The 27,543-nt window shown below is 38.3% G+C and overlaps 1 protein-coding gene across 2 annotated transcripts in view; it reads right to left on the bottom strand.

Annotated features, from left to right (window-relative positions):
- Positions 1–27,543, bottom strand: part of RFTN1 (raftlin, lipid raft linker 1) — a 99,528-nt gene that overhangs the window by 16,887 nt on the left and 55,098 nt on the right. For both annotated transcript variants that reach the window (XM_034068338.1, XM_005144465.3), the window contains exons 5-7: positions 15,212–15,635; positions 11,097–11,300; positions 2,419–2,534 (exon numbers count right to left, since the gene is read on the bottom strand). In XM_034068338.1, the coding sequence (XP_033924229.1) occupies positions 2,419–2,534; positions 11,097–11,300; positions 15,212–15,635 (744 nt within the window). The remainder of the gene's footprint in view (positions 1–2,418; positions 2,535–11,096; positions 11,301–15,211; positions 15,636–27,543) is intronic.

The following is a 27,543-nucleotide window of genomic DNA, read 5'->3' as shown; positions in this document are numbered from 1 at the left end:
AGCTGTGTATACGCTAACAGTTTCTAAAACTGCACATACCGAATTTTATGTCTAGAATAAGAGATTCTCCATGTCAGTCCTCATACAGACATGGTGTGCAGCAATACAGCATCTTTTGACACACTACATGGCACTGGGGGGTTGATTCCTTGATCTGTTGACCAGTTGTGTCTCCACCATGGAATTGACAGAATTAAAAGCAAATGATACTCCAACCTACCCGGGCTCTAATGCTTCAAGGGGCCCTGATAGGAGTTACTCTTCTGCTGTGTCTTAGTGCTTTGGTCACCACTCTGCCACCACTGGATCCACATTATCAGATACTGTCCTTGCCATGTAGCTTGAGACAAACTTTCTGGTGTCCACACAGAGTGAACTAAGAGGTGCATGGGGGCCATAATAACTTTGTTGCATTATCCTACTGAGACAAAGAACCTTTCACTGGTTGTCTAAAAGCCACACTGATTCAGACTAAGAATTCATGTAACTCAGAAAGCTGTCTCAAACATGGCTATAAGCGACAGCTAAGGAAGAGTAATATATATCAGGGCAACACATGTGAGATACCTGCCCCAAATATTTTGCACATTTCCTCTCAGCACATCTGGTTTAGTTTCCATTGGAAGTAATCCAGTTTGTGCAACATGAGACTACTCTATGATGTGAGGTGAAGCATTTAAGTGAGGAGGATCAGGGGGTTCACTTCAAACGCACTCCTGATCTGAATTAAAATGCTTGTATAAACAGAGGTCAAGGAAAAAGAACATCACTTCCACCTGAATCCACCTAAACTTCTTGAACCCACAGCATTCTCCAGAAAGGAGTTCCACAGACTCCTGTGTAAAGAATTACCTGAATTACCTCCTTTTTGTTTGCTCTGAACCTGGCCACAACCAGTCACATTTGACAGTCCTTATACTGGAAAAAGTTCTTATACTGGAAAATATGGTAAACATACATGCCTCAAGCAGTTTAGGAGACCTGTACCTATTTCACTCCCTGCAACTCTTTTCCAGGCTGAAAGGACACACCATGCAATCTTCCTAACACAGAAGCTGTCTGTATCACTGATGATCCTCACTGCTCTTCTCTCAACAATTACAGTGCTAATATAACCTTTTGAATAAGCTGCTGTCAAACCATGGCTATAGAATAGGATGTAGTAGTATATGCTTACTGTTTCACCCTCTACTCCTTCCCTAACAATTTTTAACATATGGTTGACATTAATGCTTCTTAAACATTTGCCTTCTTGATCAGCACTGACCTAATGCACACATGGAACCATCTGTTGTTATCCTAAAACCTTGCTCCTAAGTGGCAACAGCATAATTTGATCCTAAAAATGAATAAGAACTTACAGTCAAGTCTGTAATAACATTAAATGTAATGTAGGAATTGTTTGTTCAGATGCATGTTAGCACAAGAAAACCTGCCATTAATGCATTACACCGTTCTTCAAGAAGTTTCTAGCCATTATTGTATGTCCATTTCTTGCTACACTTCAGTCATCATCTAATAACAAAACTCTTGGTCCTAGTCTCCACAAATTTTACACATTTAGTCTAACATCTGTCCCATTTTCCCTTAATCCATCCTTTTGGCATGTGTGTGCCTTGCTTGTCTTTCTTAGGATTTTATACCATTTACAATATATTCCAAGTGAAAAGATCAGGTATTGCCTTTATAGATGATATGTAACATCTATTTCTGGCAGACATGTAATCAAATAAAATAACAAAAAAAGACCTTCAGAGAGTTATGCAGCAGTATCTTCTTTTCCTCCATGATCTTTTTGCTCCAAGACACAAAGAACTGCAAGCCCAGCTTTTCAAATACCTTGTATTAAATTTGCTGTTGAAGATCAGTACCGACTGATCTAACGGCATTTCTACTGATCTCAGTGTGCACTTGGATCAGTAAAAGGCCAATTTTAGATACACGTAGTTTGTTTATAAGGAACTTTCTGGAATATATGGTTCTTTCAGCATATGAAGGAAGTCAGATAAAGGCAAATGCAGTTATCTGTGCAATTCTACTGCAGCTAAGCCTACCTAAAGGGCCTCTTTCTTTAGAACTGCAATGCTACAGTGACTTGTGTGATCATGTTGCCCTGACAACCAATGGAGATCCTCTTTACAGTTAATCTAGCACATATATGTACTTTTGGGAGAGATCACTGCTCACCATCACTTGCATTTCCTCCCTACTGCAATAAAGCATGGGGATTATCAAAATCAAAAGTGCACTGTACAAACCCAGAGTGTGCTTAACTGGTGCTATTGTTATGCTGCATCCCTTTACCCCAGTTGCCTGTCTGGTACTGTTGCAGCACATATCAGTATGTCAGAGTTTGCTTCACAGTCTTGGAGTGCTCTGATTTACAAAAAAATCAAAGAAGAAAATCTGCACACATACCTTCAGAACAGTCCACTGTTCTACAACAATTGCATCATAGCCCTGTATGTTTTTACTGTCTTCCACAGAAACATCTTCAAAGAGAAATATTCCATCCATTGTCCCATGTAAAGAATCTGTGAAAACACAGGATTATCTGTAAGCTTTATGGAAGGCACTCCATGTGTAGTAAGGCATTTGAATTTATTAATAATAAATTCTTCCAAGGATGTTCATAAAAAAGTGCATAGACCTTCCTCTTATAGTCCAGCTCTATTAAATAAGACTACTAGCTACTAAAAACTCTAGCAGTTTTTAAGAGCAATCCTACTCTCTAACAGCAAACCTCACTATCCACTGTGCTACTCCAGAGTTCATCCTTAAAACACACAGCTCTCCCATTTTGAGCAGGCACAATTAGTTCAGTCCTCATTCAGGAGTACTGCTCACCTACTTGAAGTTGTACACACATTTTGAGGGCTAAAAAACATGTATTATGCCAGCTTTGTAAGGACTTTTGGAAGTACACTTATACCAATGACTATACCCATTCATTCACACAACTCAGAACTCCACGTAAGGATCAGCCATTGCAGTTACACTGATCTACATGGACTAAGGATGATCTGGCATATCAGAACAGTGTTAAAGAAAAGGTACATTCATAACTATTTAATAAATTTATGAAGGCATTTTGACCATCTGGTTTAGTGCCTCTCTATTCTCATTTGCATTCTCAGCACGTTCAGCCTTTTTCCAGACAACACATACTATTAAAGTTACATAAGCAGCACTTTTTCCTTCAATTTAGCCATGTATACTATAATCAGCAATCTCTCCCATATGGAAGAACTGAAGTTTTGTCAGGTCCATGACACAACAGAAACATGAAAACTGAAAAAAGCCCAAGCCTTACCTTTCTTTGCTAAAATAAACTAAATAGAAAGAGGAAGCAATAGAATTACATTTCGAAAAACTGTAAATAAGCCATACTATACTCTTTATGAACAGAGAAAACTCCTCTTCCATTGACACAAAGAATGTTTTTCAGTCTTTCTAGTTTAAAGAATACAATTACTGTGTATGACTGATTATAAAGACCTTGCTCATACTCTCTCCAAGTGTTATGTTTTGCCTTATAAAAAAATTACACCTTTTGCCTTTCTTTGCATTTTTATGAAAACTATATCCCTTGCACTGGTATGTTACATGCTTCTGAAATGCAACCACACATGCCAAACCAACAGATCTCTGAACTGACAGGAGAGTCTTCTGAGTAAGTCTGCTTAGCTGTTCCATCAGGTTCTCCTGCTTCCCCTGGTGGATATTACAAGGTCAAGACATGCCAGCAAGAAGGTACTGCTGCCTCCATGGGAAAAAATGTATCAAACTCATAACCAATTTTCACAAAGGAGGCAGTGAAAAGAATTAAGAAGCTTCTTACCTCTTGCAGACACAATCTCAGTCAACACCTTCCAATGTCATTATATGATCTAAATTTAATTTACTATCTGGAAACAATTTTTTTTTGTGGGTAAAGTGAACAACAAACCAGACTTCTACAGTTGGAGGCTTATGTCTACAAACACACTGTAGAAGGTTGTTGGTGCAAGTGTCAAGCATCTGCACACCCCCATGTTTCTATCTGCACATTCCACTATCCTCTCTTGCTGCAGTTTCAATCAAGTCATGAAGTTGTAAGTGAGCAGATGCAAATACTTGTATCTAAACTAACAAAGTGTATTTTTTATTTTTACTTAGTTGTGCAGGAAAATATCTGTAAATCACTTAATAGGGATTCTCCTTGGGATTCTGTTGGGAGACTCAAAGAAGTACAAAAATACACTGTCCATTTTCATACTGTCTCCCCAGGCAGGTCACCTGTAACTCCATTTAGAATAAAGAGAGAAGACAACTCCTCACCACTAGAGCAAGCCAGTATAATACATTGCTGCATTGCTCCAAAGAGGATGAGCTGGACTGCAAAGCAGAAACTCCTGTCATCTTGATAGATTTCTCATCCAAGTGAGAAGAACAGACATTTTTGTTGTGAAATAATAGGCCAGATCAGTAAGTAGCTGGGTTACAGGTTAGAAAACACAGGGAGAACAAACCTGCCACATACCAATGAGTACAAGATTTAATTATATTTAATCCAGGAATGGCACTTTATTAGACCCTACATTTCAAAGCAAGAATCACCTCAGCTTCTGTCTGATGTATCATGTTCCAACACCTTAACCCATACCCCAATCTATATTAGGATGCATAATGTACAAATAACCCTTTAATTTTCCAAAGCATGGGTGACAGGAGAGCACCCAAGGTTGAAAGCAGAATCCTGTAGATCCGTATTAGACACAGACACGCAGATCTTGCCAGGGCGGCTTTATACAGCACTGGTACGCTGCTCCAGTATCCTGAATTCTCTCAGTGAAATCTAGTGTTGTGCTGTAGGCACCACTGCAGCTTGAGCTTGCCCCACACACTTGACAGCTCATTACTAAGCGATCAAAATACAATCAGCGTGCGTGTGTTTACACTCACTTGTATATCATCCTTTATGTTTCACTCTGCTGCGCTTTCCACTCATCCAGTTCACGGCTTCCACATATGTGAGCATTACGGCACATATGTAATGTTTTAGAAACTAATAGCTGAGCTTGTGAGGCCCTACAGGCAGCAGATAAACTTGGCAGTGTTAGGTTTACAGATGGACTCAATGATCTTAGAGGTCTTTTCCAACCTAAATGATCCTACAATTATATGACTGCTTCCTTGTTGGAGGTACAATGATTACTGCTGAATGCTACATCCAGTCAGTCCTAAGATCCATTAATTTCTTGGCCCGGAAAGAAACCTATTGAAAATGAGAAATCTGGAAGGGGAAAAGTGATGAGGGAGAGGCAGCTGCAGCACACTGGTGTCTGATCAACAGAGGGATGCTGGTGAAAAACTCCATAAGAGAAACTGGTTGATGATGCTCATTAAAATTTTCCTTCTTAACCGTAACTAACCTTCTCTCTACCTGTATGCCACAGCTTTTAAACTTTGATGCCATGAATGCATATCTGCCAATTCTCACACCTTGGCTGTATATCTTCCCTTTCACTGGTCATCTACTACCCTTCCAGAGAAAAGGGGGAAGTAAAAGAAAGAATAATTGGATCATTAATTCCTTTACATGTGAAGCATTTGGGAAGCTGAGAATAATTAGGGAAAAGAAGAAAGCAGCAGAAAGAGAGCTAACAGGGTCATATTTTGGAGAAAAGGCACACATAACCCATGCTATGGCATCAGGATTAGCAGGAATTTCAGGGAAACTCTTACACAGAGGTGTGAAAGGGCATGGACATGGACACATGCACCGAGGCCACCTGCAGTATCTTTATCACACAAATGCTCTAGGTCTAAGAGCATCTTAAATCTACAGTCACATTCTACAGCTGACCCACTAAGTGAGATTTACATAACCTAACATTAGATATTTATGATACAGAGGTCTACAGCTGCACTAGTTATCTAAGGTTCTCTTCACAATTCATGGAGAGAAATAACCATTGTTTCTTTCAGGACCCAGTTCATAGAATCACAGAATCATTCAGATGAACTGCTCAAAGCAGGTTTAGCATAGTGCAGACCACACTGCTCAGAGCCTTATGTAGCTGCATCTTGAAAATCTTCAAGGATGAAGACTGAACAAGTTCCTGGGAAGCCTCTTCCACAGTGTGATTGTTTCATGGTGAGAAAGCTTTTTTTTATAAACAACCAGGACCTCTCTTATTTCAATTTATACACATTTTTCTCATTCTCCTACCATACATCTGAATCAAGAATCTGGATCCATCTTTTTTATAGTCTCCTCAACAGGCACTGCCAGGCACTATTACATCCCCCAAAGCTCTCTCTTCTCCAGCCTAAACCAACCAGCTCCTCAGTCTTTCCTCATAGAGCTCCAGCCATTGACTATTTTTCGGCCCTGTGCTAAACTAGCTCCAGTTTGTTGACATCCTTCTTGCTCCCTTCGGGGGAGGGACAAAAACTAGACACATTATGTGATCTACATGCAATCTAATGAGCATCAAGTAGAAGATGATAATCACTGTCCTTTATCTATTGGCTATATTCTTGTCATTACAGCCTGGTATGTTACAACCTTCTCTCCTGCCAGGGCATCCTGCTGGTTCCCTTTCAGCTTGCTGCCTAGTAATATCCCCCTCAAGACCTTTTCAACAGAGCTACTACCCGGCCAGGCAGTCCCCAGCCTGAATTAGTGCAAAGGCCTCTCCCTTCACAAAGGCTTGGACACACTCCTGTGTAACCTGCTGCAGGTGGCCCTGCCTTGGCAGGGGGCTGCACTAGATGATTTCTAGACGTCCCTTCCAACCCTAATGATCCTGTGATTCTGTGGTATTTGTCCTCATGGAATTTCAAAAAGCTCCTGCTAGTACATTCTTCCAGCCTGTCCAGGTCCTTCTGGACAGAAGCCCAGTTCTGAACCACATCAGCTGCACCCCTGAATATGGGATCATCTGCAAATTCGACAAAGCAATCCCTGCTGACTACTCTACATCGCTGACAAAGAAACACAATAGGTCCTGGGACAGATCGCTGTGGTATTCGTCACTCCAGCTAAAGTGTGACCTATTAACCATGATCCTCTGAGCCTAGCCATGCAACCAGTTTTTACCCCTTCTAGTTGTCCCATATAGGCTGCAGAGTCCTAACTTGGATACAAAAATATTGTGGAAGCCACTGTCAAACTTCCTTGATAAATACACCCAAAATGACATCTACTGCTTTCTCTTCATCTACAAATCCAGTCATTTTATTCTTTCAACCCAGGCTGACTGTTCCGAATCACTTCCTCCAACTTTATGTGTCCAGAAATATGTTTCAAGAAGGCTTACTACATTTATTCAGCTGAATCTATTTATCTGCAAAGACCAGCCATTTCAAGCTTTTGATACCGAGTTGCTCCAGTTTCCACTGTTTCTCATGCAAGGTATTTCCTGATTCTGATGCAGTTGTATTCGCTTTTAGTAATCTCTTGTTTAACAAGATTTAGCTCCTGGAACTTGACCTACATTAAACAGGTCTTTTGTAATTCCAAACATTAGTTCATTTGCAATCAGGCAGTAAAGACTGTCAATAAGCCAAACCGTTCTGACTTTGCTGTTTGTGATATCCTTGCCCAATCTCTACTCTTGAATTGACATAACTCCACTATTTCCTAAAGAAAAGGCTCTGAATGTAAAGGTTACAATCACTGTCCTCTCTCTGAAAACATTCCATTACCACTGCATTTTTCATTAAGGTATCCTACTGTGCACAAAAGGCTATTTTCACTGGGTTGTATAAATATTTGATGTAGCTCAGTTGACTAAAAGCTATTTTGAAGTTCTTGCTTCTCATTTAAAAGAGGTATATGGGAAAAGACTTTTTATTTTACCATGACAGCTTACCTAGTGGGCAACAATTTTCCCCTTGTTGTCTTTGAAATACAAATCACCCTTACCCAGGAATGTAACCTTTAGGGTGACGTTGCTCTCAATGAGGAAAACTAGCTATATGTGGCTTTATGTGGCACATGACCTGAATGCTGGCATTTGCTTCATATTTGTATTCCTCTCTCCTTCTGAATCTTTTCACCTTCAGTACACACAGAGAAAATAATTCTATATGGATGATAAAAATCCCAGCCCCAGCCCCAGTGGCTAAGGTGACTATAATTGGCCAAATGCATCACTGCTTCGTCTCTGTCTGAGGCAATGAGAATGTAACCAGTATAATCAATCTGGCCCTCTAAAAACCCAACTGCTTTCCTTTTACAAGCAACTTGCATTTTGTTTCATTTGCCTTGTCCTTAAGTACTGTCAATGTTGTCTAGTTGGTTGTCTGGTTTTTTCTAAGTTTGAGAGGCAGGAAATTCCCAGACAGAATGGCAAAACCAATACAAGAATGCCAGGCATTTAAAGACCCGCAGTTCAAAACAAGTAAAGATGAGCAGGCTTGTGATCATACTGTTAAAGCATCAAAACATAACCTTAGTTTTGACTCTTCTTCCATTACCACTCTCATTTTCTCATATTGCTGATTGGAGACCTGCTGTTATAGGAAAGAAGATGACCTTTCTTGTTATATCCTTTCCATTCAATGGTCTTAATCCGTAGCTTATTACTGTAGTCTCTACTTCTTACTAGAAAAGTGAAAGGTAAAGTCCTATGATCACTTTAGATCATTAGGGAGGATCAGTTCATGCTTGGGACTACAGGCAGAACTAGCAATGACGTGAGCTGGATCAAAACCACCAGCCAGCAACTGAACTCCAAACCTAATTATGTTACTTGACAACATAAGAACCTTCAAGGAACAAGCAAGCTGCTGTTACTAACTTACTAGCAAAATCTGAATATATTTAATATACGGTGTGACTCTGTGTGGTTTACATATTGTAATTTGCAACTGTGTTATATTTCTGTTTATAATTATCTGGTACAATAAGCAAAAAGAAACAATTGTTATCAGTGAACTTTAAAACTACTTTTAAGACTATTAAACTGTTGGCAGAAGGAAGAAACAGATTTATGACTACTGACAATCTGGAAATTTTCACGTCATTGGGCATTCCAAGGACAAGGAGGAAAAGAAGATAATAACCCCTAATAATCCTATGAATTAATACTTTAAGAGAAAGAGAAAACCAGCCCCCAGAACAAAGAAATGTAATATAACCAATTAAAGAAAGTATGCTAATATTACCTTAATTTGGAAGAGGATTAATCAGTGAGTAAGGAGACCTGCTATGAAGAGATGGTTAGGCTTTTATAAAAGAAAAAAGTAAGTAGCTAAGAAGCTGTCAGCCCCCTCTTTCTTCCCTCCTCTCTACCCTGGGCTGTTTCATACTGGTTGGCATATGAGTGAAAAGCTGTTAGTTTCTCTGCAGCACAAGAAGATTTTAGGATTTAAACAGTAAACGTTTAACTGCAACTGAAAGCAACTTGCAGACATTCTTAGAAAATATTCTTCTAATAGCATGGGCATGTTCATGGCGGTTTAACATAAGTGTTCTAATTAATACACTTTTAGAAACCTTAGCTCTGAGCTTTTTAACTTCTAAACCTGCTCTTCCTGAAACTGTAAAATGCTAATAACAATGCTTATTAATAGTTCATTTTCAATCTTTACTCTAGTTTAATCCTGAATCTGTCCACTTTTACATGATTTGTTGTTCTGTTTGCAGAGACTTTAGTGTCATCATTCAAGCCTACTTTATCTATGTCTGCAGGCAGTTATCCAGCACTCATCACTCTGGCATCCAAGTACATGAACTTCCCCCAGGCCTCTGTTATGTAAATGAACTTTATAAGTTTAACAGAAAAATGCTGTGTTTAAAGCATTTTAGAGTACACTGATAAGCAGTTTTTTATTAAAGAAAACACTGAGCCTGATAGAGCTAATTAGGTTTGCCTCTATGAGTTGCAATTTATACACATAAAGTAAATGACCATTTGTTTTTAAGCAAGTTAACTAGCAATTACAAGGCTTTCCAGGAAGCTGTGTGAAAGCATTCCATCAGCTGAACTTTAGACCTTCCTTTCTTGCTACTTACTTACAAAATGAAAAATTAGGACTGCCTGTTAATTTTCTGATTGACTTTTTCCAGAACTTACTCATATTACTGTGTTTCATCATGGGTCCTGGAATTCTGACCAGCAGCAAAATGGGAAGAAGATGCTCTGGAAGCAGTTCCCCTATAATTCGAGCACAAACCCACTAATCTTAGTAGCAGTGCCCAGTCTATGGGTAACCACATTCCTTCTGAAGAATGCAAAACAAACCAAAATTAAGTGAAAGATTCAGCCATAAGCACTTTAACCATGAAATATATTAGTCATGTAATTTTCCAGTAAAATTAATCTGGTTGCAACCAACATTTTTATGGTCAATTACTTGCACTGGTTTATTCTCAGGGTCCCTTTGGTCATGTCTCTCAGATTCCTACTCTGCACCAAAGTCTTTCCTTGTACAGCAAGCTTGTCTTCAAAGCCATGGTGGCCACGAGTGTAGTATAGGTTGGCTACAGTATTAAGCTGGACTCAGTGCCACACTTTCACAACATGAAAAAATCTAGTTTTGAATTTTTTCTTTTCTTAAATTAAGACCATCATTTATCCATCACTCATAAGAACACATTAGCTAGGATGAAACAAACATAGAAGACAGTTTTGCAAAACACTGTGACATTAAACTGGAAAGGGTTGGTCTCTACAGAAACTGGAAGTAACTAAGTACATCTTGACCAGATGAAATTCGAGGGTCCTTACACTGACCTGTAATTAGTGTGTACCTGGACAGCTAAGAGGAAAGCCACTCTTCTATGTATGTCATCTGCTGTACAGTCTTATTAATTTAGTTCATTTTACTTGGTACTGTTTATTAACTCTGTATATTTCAGCAATAACAGGACCATCTCTAGTATGTTTATAAAATACAATACATGATCTGTTTTCCTTATTCAAATGCCAAAATATTTCCTGTGCTTTCATTCCGTTTCACTAAAATAGGCTGATCTAAAACAAATCTGCCCCAAGCCTGCATTAAAGCACATCCCAAATGCCTTCTCTTCAAAGATAATGACCTCTATTAGAGGAGAAAGGAAAATAATCACAGCGTAATGCTTTCTGTAATTTCCATACCATTTACTGTTCCAAGGCTGAAGATGGCATTTACCAAGGAGCCTCCTTTCCTGAAATGATCTGTCATGTGCTCCAGCCAATTTGCTTCTAAGCTGTTGACAGTCTGCCCATTCCTGGAGATCCTCATAGGGATAGTCACTGTATAATATTGGCTGCATCTTTGTGGGGTTTTAGGCTTGTTGAAAAGAGCGAAGATCTCTGTTTCTACCAAAAAGAAAAAATGGAGTAATGCAACAACTCATATCATAATATTTGAGCTAAAACAATGTATAACCCGCCATTTGTCCTTGCCTGATTACAATGTGTAACTGCAAAAAATACTTTGGGATGTGGTTAACCCCTTAATACATTTCTGCAGTGTCTAACACGCCAGGGTCTCAAAAACCCATATGATATTCTAAGTGTTGTTACAATAATTGTTACTAATAATGGATTCACTGTTGATAACAGAACATTTAAAGACTAATGCACAACACCCCTACTGGAGTTACCAGTGTAAGCCAAGATAGGAAGACATGCTCCACAAACAGCTTTATGTACTGTAGCAGTCAACGAATCACTAAAAATCAATGCACAGAATACTTTACTTTTCTACCGAACTGTTAAAAGAGCTGTGACACTGAGGACAGCTCAAATACGAAATCTTACTGCAAATTTAGGAGGAAATGCATTCTGTAGCTCATGGCCATTAAGCTAAAGCAGAAAGTAACTTGGTTTTGATAACAGAACAGCATATAACCAGCATGCAATAGTCTTATCTAAAGAAAATACAATGAATCTTTAATGTAGCATAGAGACCATGCTAGCTGATTTGTTGATTTTCCCTGTGTCTAAGCCAAGGTGAGACATAAACACATCTGCAAATGAATTTTGAAAGTGAAATTGTGAAGGGTCTTACAAATAAGAATGTTTTCTAGAGTCTGCTCCACATCTTCTCCAGGATATCGTAGGAGCAGTTGATGTAGACTTACCATCACAAAAAGTCATTGCTGACAGCAAAGCTCAGCTTTCACAGCCTAAAATTGGAAGCAGGTTGAAGTGCAGGTACAACCTTCAAATTCTCAGAAGGATACAGCTATCAATAAAATAACTTTTTTTTTTTTTACATTAGATTTTACTTATTAAATGACATGGAAATGAACGGTAACATTTCTATTGATTTTCAAATACCAAGAATTCTCCCAAAATAAATTAATATTAAAAGTAAAGACACAATATTAAATTCTTTCATTCAAGAAGCTCCTCTTGTTTCCAAGGTATTATATTCTAACCTCAAGTATCAAAGAAAAAGATGTCAAGAGAAATGTTAAGATTGCTCTCTAACAAATGTCCCTGAGCAAGTAGTGTGTAAGTTGAAAAAGATACTAGAAGAGAGATGCTCAGAGTCAGGCTGGCAGCACTTGAAGCAGAGAGCAGGAAGCTCGTAATATAAGCAAACATGAAAAAGAGACCAATCCTAACTCAGAAGAGCATACACAAAAAACTTCTATGATAATTTTGATTCTGACATCCAAAATAAAATCATGTTGGAAATGGAGATCTTTCTGGTGTGTATTAAGACATTACACTAACAATAGCAAAACACGGAACTGAAAATCCATAGGGAAATGATAATTTGTATTTTACACTGGGCTGTTGACAACATGCATTTAAGACGTGTGGGAGTCTATCAGTGGCTGACATGGTTTGTCATCATTACTAACTGTATATTACACCAGTCCTAACCACTATTCAAGTAACAACTGACAACAGTTTTCACCAGCAAGCTTGACTGCTCAAGCATGGACGAAGACACCTTCAGTTTGGTTCTAGGTAACACAGCACTTCTGGACATGCTATTGAAATATCTGTGCCTTGCTCATAGGCAAATCATTCTCCAGACTCCTTTGAACAGCCCTTTAACAAAAGGGAAAGTGTATGAGCACTACAAAATATATATATATATAAAAGAAGCATAAAAATAACAGTTTAATAGTATAAAAGTTAAAAGATAAGATGAAGATTCCACAAATAGGAAGAAATATACTTTTTTTTTTTCCTGAGGTTTTATGTATGGAAGAAGGAGTTTGAAGAGTGGTAACTTCCTATGGAATATGTAGGCTAAGCGGGGAAAAAAAAAACAAACCCAAACCCCACACAAAACAACACCCAATGCTTTCTCTCTTCATGTTCCCAAGGAAGGATGGAGAACTGGTGCCAAAGACTGAAATACATTTTCCATGGGAGGAAAAGGGAGTGCTGTAATAACAAAAATTCATACAAGAGTAATAAGGAAATCAGCAACACTATACAGGCAAGAGATCCTACTGTAGGTTAGCTGTCACACAGAACTGCCTTCTCAGACTTGAAAGTAATTGCATAATTCACCAATTAAAAATAGAATGAGAAATAAATGAAGCCAAAAGGAACTCAGAGAAACAAAGAGAAATAAGGAAACTAAATGCATTTCTAAAATAACCTCTCATATGGCAAATCAGCAGCTGCAATAAAATCCTGGAGTGTTACAGACAGATAGAAGCTGGGAAAACTGGAGATGACCAGCTTCACATTATGCATAAATATTAAGAACATGGTTACTTACAACAAAATATTTGTTGTGTTCAGTATGGAGAAGAGCATCAAAAAGATTATTAACTTGGTAGGTTAACTCTCTCAAAGACAGTGTATATAAAAAGAGAAGTAACTGGTCTGATGAGACTTGGAGATAAATAATTTAGAACTATAACACTAAGTGGGGCTTTATAATGTGTAAGATTCCAGTGTAAACCAGAACATTATTAATTTGCTTTTTTACAGAGTAAAAATTGAGGAAAGTATGGTGACATGTTACTAGAGTGTGATCCAAATCTCATGAAAAAAGACAATTATACCACAATGCAACGGAAACCAAGACAATAGTCCAAAGAGGGTACAATGCAAAGTCATTCTTGGTCCTATATAAAAAAAAAACCCCAAAGGGGTAGGATTGTTTGACTGAATCTATGTAAGACATAAAGAATAGGGACAAATTTAAGTCAAGGACAGTACCAGCTGAAGAAATTCTATCTACATTCCTCTTACGTACATTTGTAGCTTGTAAGGAAAACAGCAAACTGGTAAAAGAAATAAGTGTACAGAGTTTCGTAGGATCTAAGCAAATATAGGAAACAAAAATATTTTGAGGTTTAAACTGGAAATGGGGCAAGAATTATGTACTTATAACTTCTCATTTTCTAAATTACTCTTGTCTATATCTTATTTTGAACTACAATTCCTGTTAATCAAGTAACCTCTACGCAACAAACACCTTAAAGAGGGTATTTTGAGATCTCAGCTGAGACTTTTGGGTTTTGATGGCATATAATGACATTTAAAAGGGGAAGGCACACCTGAAGAGAAATATGTCAAAGAAATGAAAGAAAGAAAACTGGTATATGAAGAATAATCTTACCAAAAAATGAGAACTGCAAGACAAATTATTAGGAGCACCATTACAAAGAGGACCTTTGTTATGAATTAGCAAACATGAGCCATTAATAAAAATAACTGCTGTTTTCCAGCAGTTACAATTCTTACTGTAGCACTGACCCCAGCCTGTCTTCAGGATACTAGGATATTTCAGAGTACAGATCACATACATTCCTGCTGTTCCTGATGTGGTTTAATTTCGGCTATCTGTTCACCTGCTACAAAGGGGCTAGCTGCGATAAGGCTTTGTGACTTATTCCTTCTCTTGCTGCAAAACCTTATCAGGCAGATTAGCAGAGCTTTTTATTCAAACAGACAAAAAGGATACAAAGATCAAGAGCTCTCAGGGTATCTCAACAAATACAGAAATAAACCAATTCAGCTGAACAGCAGATAAAAATAAGTCTTTACACTCAGGCACACAAACAGGCCATAACAAAGTGGCACTTGCTTATGTCACCTCGTCATTTGCCATGTGACTTCTGCTCAGTTGTTGTGAACCGTGTAACCATGTTGAAATCAGGTTAAGAGGCTCATCTGGTGCACCTTTTCTTCGCTACTGCAGCGGTAAGGTAGTCCCATCATCCCCACCCCCCAAAGGAGCTGGGAACATAATGGAGGCAATTTTAACATGGCTTTTATGTATGAGAGATCACTGCAATACTTACTGCCAGTAAGTGGTTTTAAGCATCGTGCTGGTGTTTCATTCTCTGCAAGTCCATTTGGCTTGTCTGCTGCTTCTCTTACACTTGGGTTTGCATGTTGAAATTGTTCTTCGTTTCCCTTTGCAGACCTGAGATTCACCTCTTCAGCAGCCTGTCCTTCACCCCTCCAGTCCTCCCTGGATGGGGCATATTGGTCAGCACTTTCCTCACTCGGTGCTGGTGTACTGCATCCATTAATGCCATCTATTTTCTCGCCATCAGGTGAAGCGTGATCCTCGGGGTAATTTGAAACATTTTTGTTATCTCTTGATTGCACAGAGTTGTTACTGGTGGGTGTCAAGGAGGCGCTGACAAGACAGTTCTTTTGGGAATGGTACTGAGGTATAATTCCAACAAATTTCAAGCCTTGACTTGCAGCATCTTGAATCTACAAGTTGAAGAAGATTATATTTTTAACTGTCAAACTGTCTTAGCTAAATTGAAACACAGAAAATAACACCTTTCAAGGCAGTTAGCATGTCACTTGGCTACTTTTGTCCACTACCATAAGAAACTGCCATGTTACATTTACACAAAAAGTTACATTTTATAGAAGCAGGATGAGAAGTTCCCTAAACAATCCAAAATAATGTGAGAGTGGAGAAAAGAAAGGGGAAAAAAAAGAGAAATACCCACATATTTCTTCAGAAGGGATAAAGTGTGTTTGAAAAGTTTATTTATGCTAAACTATCAGAAGTGGTATTACTTGCAAAAAGTTTAAGTTTGGGACTTAATATTTCATCTTCTGCTGTATTAGGTGTATGATTATGACATCTATGCAAGGCAAAAATTACTAATTCTTGCTGTTAAATGCACCATTATAACAACAGTTGTTGTTTGTCCTGTTTTGGATTGAGACACAAATGGTAAACATTCACATAACAACTACCTGAAAGCAAAGCTATTTTAATATATCATTTTTGGGAAATTACAGAACTCAGAACAGAAAAAGGTACTGTGAGATGAACTAGCAGAACTAAGCAGAAAAATGTAAACTAAGGGGTGCTATTATTAATCCTTTACACTTTAGGTAGAAGAGGAAAATGAAGGAATCCAACCACGAAAGATTCTAAGAAAAAAAAATACTGGGCTAGTGGTAATGACAATTAGATAAAGTTGGAATTAACAAAGGAAAGTTTGAGGTGAAGCAGGAGGAAATCTTTTCTAGGCAGACTCAGCACTACAGATGCACCATCCATTTGAGTCACTGGCCTTACACTCCTCAAACCTAGAAGAAGCTGCGGTGAGAGCCAGACTTCTGTGAAAACCTATGTCTGCTGATTCATCTATCAGAATCCCCCACCAAAAAGGAAAGGTTTCCAGGTAAGGTATATTCTTCACATAACAAATGTAAACACACTTAACAAAATGCCTTGAGAATGGAGAAATAATTCCACTTTCTCTGGATACCATGCAATTCCAGAGAGTTAAAGTGTATTGATCACTCTCTGAAGCTCAATTTAGTAGAAACTTAAGTGAAGCAGTTCAGAAACAGTTCAGACTTTTTCTTTTTAACTTAGGAGGAAGGTTATTTCTCCATCTTCTCTACCCAGAATTATTTTTTTTTTTTATAATGAATCATCTGCTTCCTGGCAATGTGTTACTGTTCTGAACACACAAACCCACAGATGACACCTGATCGACAAGAACTTCCTGTTTCACCACTACTGTATTTTCCATGTTAAATTAACAAGATTTTGTGACCACAGGAACTTAAACAGAACTCTCCAGGAAACAAGGCAATAGGCTTCCCAGGTGTTTGGCCTGGCGAACATGGGATGTTGACCTACCTAAACCTCACTGCTAAAGAGGGCAATAACCTCCAAATAAAAACACTACTAGCAGTATCCTGATCAAATACCTGTGTATACAGGATGTTAACATGTAACTAGCTTGCTCAGAGAGACTGAAGTGAATGATAATGACAGACGTATTCATAATATGCTTAATGGTCCTGACTCCCTGTTGTAACTATACAAATACTTTTTTATACAGTCAAGGATAGAGTTAGAAATTCAGTCCGTCTCTTATCCCTGATCTATAGACATACCACTACAGTTGTTTAGTAGGTTGCAGGGCAGCTAATTATAGAACTATAACCAGTATACAACTGCTAAGAGTTTGAGGATAGTACATATGTAGCAATTTTATTGCTCCTGGTCAATAAAGACTGCTTGTCAATCTACAGCAGACTCTCCCATGCTGTGATTTGGATGAGAACAGCTTTCACAGCTATTGTAGCAATGTTTTACAATCTTGGCTCACTCAAAAAAAAAAAAAAGTTTGTTCTAAGGAATACCTGATGCTGAGGTTTTTCTTCTGAGGCTCCTGTTCTCAGAATAGGAGGAACAAAGGAACAAGTGATAGATTAAACTGTATTGGCCTAACAGTTTAGCAGAAAGACCGGGAAAAGAGACTCTGTCTTCAAGGCTATGCCCTTACAGAATACAGAAAAAACTATATTTCAAATTTTCCCAATTACATGAGGGGAAACCAAGCATCTCATTATTTTCAATAAAGCCGATTTAGCAGGAAATGTTGCATCAACAGGACAATGTAAGCTGCAGAACAGCAAAGTTATGTATCAGCAGACATGAACAGTCTTTCCTTCCAACTTTCCGCAGAATCACAGAATCCCAAAGGTTGGAAGGGACTTCGAATGATCATCTAGTCCAACCCCCCTGCAAGAGCAGGGTACCCTAGAGTACATCACACAGGAACTTGTCCAGGCGGGCCTTGAATATCTCCAACGTAGGAAACTCCACAACCCCCCTGGGCAACCTGTTCCAGTGCTCTGTCACTCTTACAGTAAAGAAGTTCTTCCTGATGTTAACGTGGAACCTCCTATGCTCCAGTTTACACCCATTGCCCCTTGTCCTACCACTGGATATCACTGAAAAAAGCCTAGCTCCATTATCCTGGCACCCACCCTTTACATATTTGTAAACACTGATGAGGTCACCCCTCAGTCTCCTCCAAGCTAAAGAGACCCAGTTCCCTCAGCCTCTCCTCATAAGGGAGGTGTTCCACTCCCTTCATCATCTTTGTGGCTCTGCACTGGACTCTTTCAAGCAATTCCCTGTCCTTCTTGAACTGAGGGGCCCAGAACTGGACACAATATTCCAGATGCGGCCTCACCAAGTCAGAGTAGAGGGGGAAAAAGACCACAAGACCATGGAGAGGCTAACTCTCATCATAAATAAAGTACAAAGCCTGAACATTTCCAAACTAAAAAATCCATTTGATTCTCCAGCATCCTGTTGAGACTTAAATAGTACCAAATTGTAGATGCCTTTACATCCACACCAAATTATGCCATCCACTATACATTCACATTTCCTGTTTCCTGGATGTGAAATACTTAATATCAATATTAAAAAAAAAACAACAAACACCAACACACAAACCAGAAAACCAGAACCAAACCCTAAATCAAAACCCAGACTTAAACAAGCCCAAACCTCAGTACCTGGACAGGTCATACCCCAGAGCTACACATGTCAGAAGGGCTGTTTCTACCAGCCACCTATGGGTTTTGCACCCTTTGAGGCATCCTGCACTGGTTCACACAGATATGTCTATTCCACCCTTTTGGGAAAATATCTTAGCAGAGGTAAGAAAGAGGGCAACACATGGCACAAAGCAGGGGCAAAGCTGAATTGAATGAGAAGAACATGATGCTACTGTGGCATGGTCATCCAGAACATATTCCAGACCAGATAAGCACTGTAATGCAGTGCAGGCAAGCACTTTCAGTTGTCTATATGTGCCAATTTAGAAGACTAATCAAGGTCTTTATCATCCTACCTCGTATGACTGAGAGGAAAAAGCATAAAAAGCAGACCAACTGCATCTTCATCACTCACCGTACCAGAAAAAAAGCCGGATTAAAAATGCCCTTACATTAGGTGATCCACACTAATTCAAATTTGTTTGCTGACTGTTTTTGTATTTTAAACATGATATAGACTTGCTCTTTACATCCTGGGAAATTTTTAAAAGGGAAATTCCAACCAAAAAAAAAGGGAAAAAAATTTCTTTGGTTCTTTCCCCAGATAGGAACAGAAACATTTTTACTGTCTGATTGAGTTCTGGCTGGATGATATTAACCACAAACACAAGAACAGGTCTCCATCACAAAAGATGTTATTGTTCAACAACAGAAGCAGAACATAACTCATTTAACCCATTAAATCCCCAAGTGGGTACATCCAAATTTGTTTATAACCATCTTGCCACGAATTAGATTTATGCCAGTTTAAAAATAGAATCTGCTTAAAAAAGGGGTGAAATTTCAAGTGTACAGAGGGCTGAGGCACTTAAAGAATTTAATGTCATCCCTGTAATTTGCTTGATTAGAAACCTGGCATTTTCCTTGAGGGGGAAAAAAAAAAGACAGATTTAGCCTTTGCTATCTGTGGAATAAATTTCAAATCTCCCACTGACTCTAGCAGGAATAGGAACAAGCACCAGCACCACCCCCGATGTGACTACCTTAACTGAATTTTAGCTGGGGCACTTGTGTTAACATTCTTACCATTTGTGAAGTGTTAAGTGTTTATTTCAGAACTGAGTGACCCCTATTTTTATACTGCATTTGCAAAAAAGGAACGTTAAGCAGCATAAAGCAGTGTCACTAAATATGTTGATGTAGCAAATTTATGTTCCATCTTTTCAAATACTTCTGGCACAGGAGAAGGCTCCCTACCTAATTAGAAAATGGCTGACAGCCTAATTTAAAGATCTGTAAAAACACACCTGGCAACAGTATGGCTAAATGATGAAATCCTCTTCTCTGGAAACTACCTGCTTTTAAACTATAGGCCTCCCAGCCACGAAAGAAGTGCTGAAATTCCAGGCTGAAGCTTATTTTGAACAGACACATACAGGTTTTCATTTCAAGTCTATTTAGAATAAAGACACTTGGCAACTTCAGTGTATGGTTCACATACTGTTTGTGGTTCTACAGTTCTTGCTCTATCATCAGCTCCGTAATAATCTCCTATTCATGGTGAGCATGATGTTCTTACTTATAAATATAGAAGCTCAAGGATATAGATCCCATGCTGAACAGAATGATATACTTTTGTCAGCTTTGGCAATTGCTTACAGGGTGATACTGTACATTTCTCCCATGGGATGTCACACAGCAAATCAAAACACTTCCCACAAGCTCGGGATAGTATTCCACTCACATCAATAAACACAGGAAATAACGCAGAGCAATTTAATAACGAGGATCTCTCCCTTGGATAGGAATTTTCAAACAAATGATTTAATAAAACAAGTTTAAGGAATTTCTTTTAACTCCTGTACTCCAGGAACTGGACATTTTTTGGGATGTATCTAGAAGAAAAACAGTTTTACCAGTTTATGTTATCAGGGTACTCCAGTTTACAGTAGTTCTAAATACTCTCAAGGCTTACACTTGGGATTCTGTGATTCTGTGATTCCCGATCACCTGGAAAAAAAAGACCTTCAAAACCTAGGCACCAGGACTGAACCTTTCATTAATAAGTTTGCTGTATGGTTCGTGATATAACAAGATACTGAAAGAATGTTTTAGCAACCCAGAAAGGACTGCTATTAATATAAAACCAAATAACAGAAACAATTACAAAACGCACATATAGCCAAAATGTGCTTTGAGAAAAGACAACATTCTCTAGGAGCAATGAACTGATTTTCCACGTGGTCAGATGAATTTAGTTAGCTCTGCAGTGAACTAAGGGAAGAAAGACTGCTACTTAGTCTTACTGATGGCCAAACATGTGGCCTTTGAAACACTAGCTGTTTAATTTGCTCAGAGCTATTCAAACCAAACATGAACTGTCTTAGCCAATAAAAAAATGCTTGTCTGTCTGTGTGTTATTTGGTTGTTGTTTTTAAAAGAACAATGTTAGAGGCATTAGATCTCATAATGTGCACCAGAAAAAAAGATCACTGTATTTTTCTACCTTATTTTTAGGATTCAAGAAAATCTCTTATGACACTGCACCAGGGATCTGCATGCAAAGAACATGATCTTGTGGTTTGAGGAGAATGCTATGTACTTGCACGCCAGGAGCTGGAACCGGAAAACAATGTTCAGGACCGCAGTCATTAGTATATAGTAGTACATGTTTCATAATAAATAACTGCACATCTCCCTTCTAGTTTGTTCATTTATGAAAACAGATGTTTAAAATGAAGACAGGCTTTTAGTCTGCCTCTATTTTCTGTAGGTCTCACATGAGAAGAAAGAACAGTCATCAACAGTTACTGTTTATTTTGAAACCAACTAAGCTTAGCTAATGTTCCGAAGGAGAGGTTTAGCTCTTTCTTAACAACTCAAAACTTCTGCAACTTTGGCATTTTTGCATCTCTAATACTATGTCACAAAAAAGATAACTCTATTAATCAAACAGCAAAACAGCAACTGCAAAACATTTCTCTGTTGTTACTCTGACTCTGCTTCACTACTTGCAGATTTCCAAGCCTTTCTGACTAGGATGTTCTGTCATTTAAGCCTGTACTTCCCATGTATTTTTAACCTTTTCCAGGTTATACTTGGCAATTTGAATTTGAGATAGATAGTGCATGTTCATATAAGTAGATATAAATGTAGCTTTTAGAAAGTCAAATCCCGATCTGCATTCCGGCTCTCAAATTATCAAGTATTTTCACTATCAATTACATCAAAATAAGCCATCAGGGATGAAAGACTGGAGGGATGCCTTGAGAAATGTTACCATAATCCCAAACCACAGTGTCACCTTTTAAGCAGCTTTGGTGACAGTGTTTATGTTGATACTTCCAATGAAACCTTGACCTCAGTATTACTGTTTAGGAACTTTAGATAAGACTCTTAGATTGAAGTTGACAGACTCAAGATAAGATAACAGAGTTCAAAACCAAACCCAGAAGCTAAAAACTAGTTTCTTGAAGAAAGAGATGTATGCTACTTTTCTGTCTCTACAGTACACAACCCATTCAACGGAACCATTGACTTGACATTTTAAGCTCCTGTTGCATTTGTGGTAGAGCATAACAAGGCACTGAAAATGACAAGAAAGAAAGCTTTACAGTTGTACAGCATGCTCAATGGTAGCAGCAAAAGGGAACCAAAAGCTACAAACAGAACAGGGGGAAATGGAGTAAAGCAAGCAGCTACTGCAACTTACTGCTATGCTGAATAAAACAGAAGACAGGCTCTTGAGACAGTGCTGCCAACAGCTATAAAGTTACAGCAAGCTATACGTCTCCTGCCACTGGAGCCAAGGCAGGGATCAGAGTAACAACTTGAAATTCCTCTTCAGCTTGTGTTAGCTGTACATTTATTCCTGAGAACAATATCGTTATAGTAAACATGTAGTGCAGCATGGTGTAAGTACATTTGTTCCTTTCAGCATACCTCACTAGACGACAGCTCTTGAAACCATAATGTCTCATCCTCTGTGGTCCTGAGTGGAACGATTCTTCTCAAATTATTAACTTATTTTGGCATCTGTTCCTTCACAGAACTGGCAAAGGGTAGACATTGTTGGACACAGACTACAAAGATTCAGTGACTGTGATACCTGCCCAAAAGCTAAACTGTAAAAACAAATCCTGAATTTACCCACATCATTTAAGATTTATTCCCTAAAAAGTGAGTTTGACCTGGAATAGACTTCTATGAAACAGCCAGCTATGCTCACTCAACCTAAATACAGGTGTAGAAACTCTGTCCCAAGCACTTGCTGTAGAGAACAAATATTTTCAACATACAGACCATGTCTTGTGCATGAATCTTATGACAGAAACTCCTACACTAAGCAACATAGTGAACATAAGCAAGGGGAAAAATAAAGCTTTATAGAGGTGGATGGTTGAGTGTTGTATGTAACAACTGGTTTAGCTGGATGAACACAATTCAGTATTCTTTGTAGAACACAAGAAAACATTTATTTGTGATCAACCAGCACTAACGTGATTCAAAACTGGGACACTGGTTTAGTCCATCTCTGTCCTAAGCAATGTAAACAAAAAAAACCCCCAAAAGGTTCAGGACAACAGAAATAGTTTTAAAATTAAGATTTCAGTCTCAAACTTACAGACTTTGCATTTAATTTGCAGGGAACACTTTCTTTTATCTTTTATATCAACCCAAGTGTGTTTCTTTAAAATCACATTGTTTCATCAAGCCATCTGCTACTCATAGCCAAAACTGCAACTTGAACAATTTGCCCACATTTTATTTTAGTACTGTATAAAATATTCTATTATTTATTGTTATTTTAAATAGATATATTTCCCACCAGACAGAAGTGGGATCATTAAAAACATCTACATACTTTATAATATCTATTTTTATCCTGGTCAAAAGCTGCTGGGGGCAAAGGATTAGAAAAGCACAACCAGGCTCCTGGGAGAGTCCTGAAAATAGTTTTGCAATGTTCGTCGAAGATATATATCAACACCACTCTTACAGGGCTTAGTCAAACGAACACAAGTTGAAAGAAGCTTAACCAGGAACAGATGTTTCCCTTCACACCAGGCTGTTTAAAATACAGTATATGCTATTTTTTGCCATCTCTTGTTATATATCCACTTACAAAACGTTAACAAAATACACTTTAATAAATATTATCACAGCAGGTCACAAACAGCCGAACCACTGATGTTAGTCTCAACTTCTGCTTCATGACCGTATCTACTTCTAAGATCCAAATACTTACAAATAAAATAGGGGCTCTGTTTGCAATGAAAACATGTAGAAAACAAAGCAGTCAGCTAAGTGCTCTGCAACGGTTTTCATTACAATGTGCTAAAGAAATAAATGTTGTATTGTTCTTTTGCAAATACCCTGGAGAGTGAAAGTTTTCATGTGGGATTTTTGGGGTTTGTTTTAAGGATGAAAATTATTTTAGAGGAGGCTGAGATCACGTGTAGATAAGTAATCCCAGGTAATAAACAGTACTCTGGAGGGGTCATTTTTTAGCCACAGAAGTAAATTTGAACTGCTTATTCATTTGAAGAATGATCCTCTGAGCAATATTAAAGACTCAATTTTCTCCCTCTTCTATCTTTTACTGCCACCTGCTCTGACTGTATACCCTGCAGGAAATTTCTGAATAGGCCAGCTAAAACATATCTAAAATAATGTTTAGGATTACAGTAACCACCTAAGGAACCCTGGCATCAACAGAGCAATCAGAGACTTCACAGAAGAGATCCTTGTAAGACTGTAGCAACAGTCAGGAGCCTAGTGCTCCTCAGAACACGTTAAGCTGCATCTCTTTGTTCCTTCTAAAAAAGAAATCTCAGGGCCAAGATTAAGAGTTGAAGAATAAAAAATGATGAACAAAAGGAGACAAGAATGTGAGAAATACTGGAACAGCTGTATAAAAACACGGTATTTTTCTTAGTGATTAGAAATAGAAGTAAAAAAAATACAAGATTAGCAATTTTCACATTAATTTTACCTAGAATATTTTGGACTTTTTTTTTCTCATTTACTCGTCAGACTATTACAAACACAATTATATAAAGTACATATTATTATGGACAAATTTGTCTTATGACACATTTTTTATCTTCCACATCTCTTTGCCATTTCATAGTTAGATGCTGAAGAGAGTTTTAAAACTCAGAAACTGAGAGCTCAAAATCATTTAATATTGCTTTCACACAATATATGGCTATATGAAGTCCTTTGTTTTGATCATGTAAAACAAAGGTTCATTCTGATGTGAGCCAATTTGTCGGAAGTAAACAAAGCACCAAGTCTGGGCTGAATCACTCCCTTGACTATGAACATCTACAGAAAAGATTTTAAAACCTCTTGAGAATTCATATAGAGATTCAGCTTTTATCTTATAGGAGAAACAGGAGTCCTCGTAAATATTCCAACTCTGTTTCTACCTAGCAGCTTAAAAGAAGCAGGAGAATTAACCTTTTGACAGCAGTACTAATATAAAAATTCTTCACTAATTACAGACATAACATTACCCTCCAGAAAATGATGTGCATGAACTAAGATGGCAGTTACCTTGATAGTATCAAACCAGCTACAGATGAATGGAGAGGAAAAACAAGAAAGTAGGAAAGGAAGTATCTCAGTAGTTTGATGAAAACATCAGTATGGAGAAATCTGCCGTGAGACTGACCTATGGTTGTCTGGGGTGTGTAGCAGTTTCTTACCCATCCACTCAGCCTGTCTCCTGCGTGCCACTCCTTTCAAAGGAGGGAGGGCAGATGAAGGATGGAGATACTGAGATGCATGAGGATTGAACCCATTCAAGAATGTCTCGCCTTTCAGGAGTGCACTAAGCAAGTTCAACTACAGTTTAAACTTATTGGTAGTAATGTGTATTAATTTTCAGTCCACAAACAAACACTTGAAACATTCTAATTCTTGTGCTAATTCTATTCCTGAGAACATTTTCTTTTTTTAAGAGACATCCAGAAAAATTCCAGTAAATACCAGTTAATACCATATATTCCACAAAACCAGCAGGAGGGCTCAAATATAGTAGATCCTTCCAACAATATAGGATGTGGGCTCTTCATACAAGTGTTAGTACTGTATAGCTTGCCTTTCAAAACAGTCCAATTCCCTGTGCAACTTGCCTTTGTACCAGGGAAAACTGGTGGTCACTGGCTCAGATTCCAACTCTAGAACAACTACATAGGTAGCAGTGTCCCTGGAAACTTTTTTTTGGCGTATTCCTCCCTGGGGTCCCACTTGCTTAAGTCTAAGAGGTATCATCACTTCCTTGGCCTACCAATGCTATTACTAGAAAACAAAGGTTAACAAACTTACAGGCAAAGTCACTACTGTGGGAGTCAAGATTATTTCTAGGGTACTTTGGACTACAGTTGCTCAGAGTATCACTTAAGTTACTGGCAGCTTTTGAGCTAGTGCTGGTGATAGCATCTGTATGCTCACTGAACTTCATCAAGACTATAAACAGAGGGAATAGCAATGAGCAGATCTGACAATCTCATATGGCAGATTCCATCTAAAGATAAGTGTGACACAGGTGTTTCAAGATAACAGTCACGTTTCAAGCAGAACAGTTCTGCTTCTGAAAATGCAAAACCAATTATTCATCTGTATAGCCTAAGGTTTGTTGCAAGAAATTAGACTCATTTCTGAGTCAAGCGAGGACACAGCAGCAGGGAGAGGTCCTTGTCTAGTCAAAATCACAGAAGGATTGCCTGTGTTTGGGTTCCAGTTAAGCTGCAGCATTTTTAAACTGTGTTTTCCCGTGCTTATCATACATCCCCAAGGGATGTATGACATCCACAGGGGCAAGGAATATGAACTCTGCAATGGGTCAAACTGGAAAAAGAGTTAACATAAAAGTTTCCTTCTGACAGGGAACATTGTTAATAGACACTGACATTGTTAATAGACATTGTTAAGCAGGCAACCAAGGATACAAAGACATGCTTCCTAAATTTTAAGAAGTCAGAAATAGGAAGAAATGGTAGAGGAATTATCTTCTATTTCCTAACCTTTCATCAACACCACCAAGATATGAACACTGGCGTACAAACTTCTGCTGTTACAGTTCTTCTAGAGCACGTAACTCAGGCTAATGTGGAAAAGAAAGGTCATGAGAAACACACTCAGCATTCATATATGACTGTGTATCCAAAATAACCCTTTTCTTGGGATGTCAGCCTAGCTTCTTCCCTTGTCTGAGCAGATGAAAAAAACAGGAACAGGATACACAGAAGAAAAACTAAGGAAGTAATTAAAGCAAACCCCATTTTACAAGACAAGTCAAATTACTACAAAATATCGTACCTTAACAGTAACATCTCTGATTTGCAACAACTTCAGAATGATCTGAGCCACAGCGATCAGAATTTCAGAAGTTAGCTTTGCACATTAAAAAGCAGATGAGAAAATATTTAATCTCTGTTTTGCCTGAGAGCTAAAGATAGGAGTGCTAATACAGCAGTACATACACAACAGCTACTTCTTTCATTGCCCAGGAATTACATGATAAAGACACCACAGGCCTGTTAGAGCTCTTTAAGACAGGTGGAACTGCACTAGATCCACATTCATATGAGAAAACAAAGAGAATGTGGTGATGTCAATATGATTTTTGGTACCTATGCAACACTATGTCCCCAGTATTTGTCTCCTGGCTCTTACCATGGTCAGAAACTCCAGTAGTGGCAGAACATACAGAAGAAAGTATAGAATGAGATCAGTACCTCAAAGCGCAGAGGGACCTCAGCAATAAAACATAGGTTTTCCCAGAGAATCTTTGGCATTTCTTCAGTGTTTTATGGTCAACATTGTACTGAGACAC

Source organism: Melopsittacus undulatus, chromosome 1 (genome assembly GCF_012275295.1).
Source record: "Melopsittacus undulatus isolate bMelUnd1 chromosome 1, bMelUnd1.mat.Z, whole genome shotgun sequence".
Classification (NCBI taxonomy): domain Eukaryota; kingdom Metazoa; phylum Chordata; class Aves; order Psittaciformes; family Psittaculidae; genus Melopsittacus; species Melopsittacus undulatus.
This window is presented reverse-complemented; position numbering and strand designations above follow the sequence as displayed.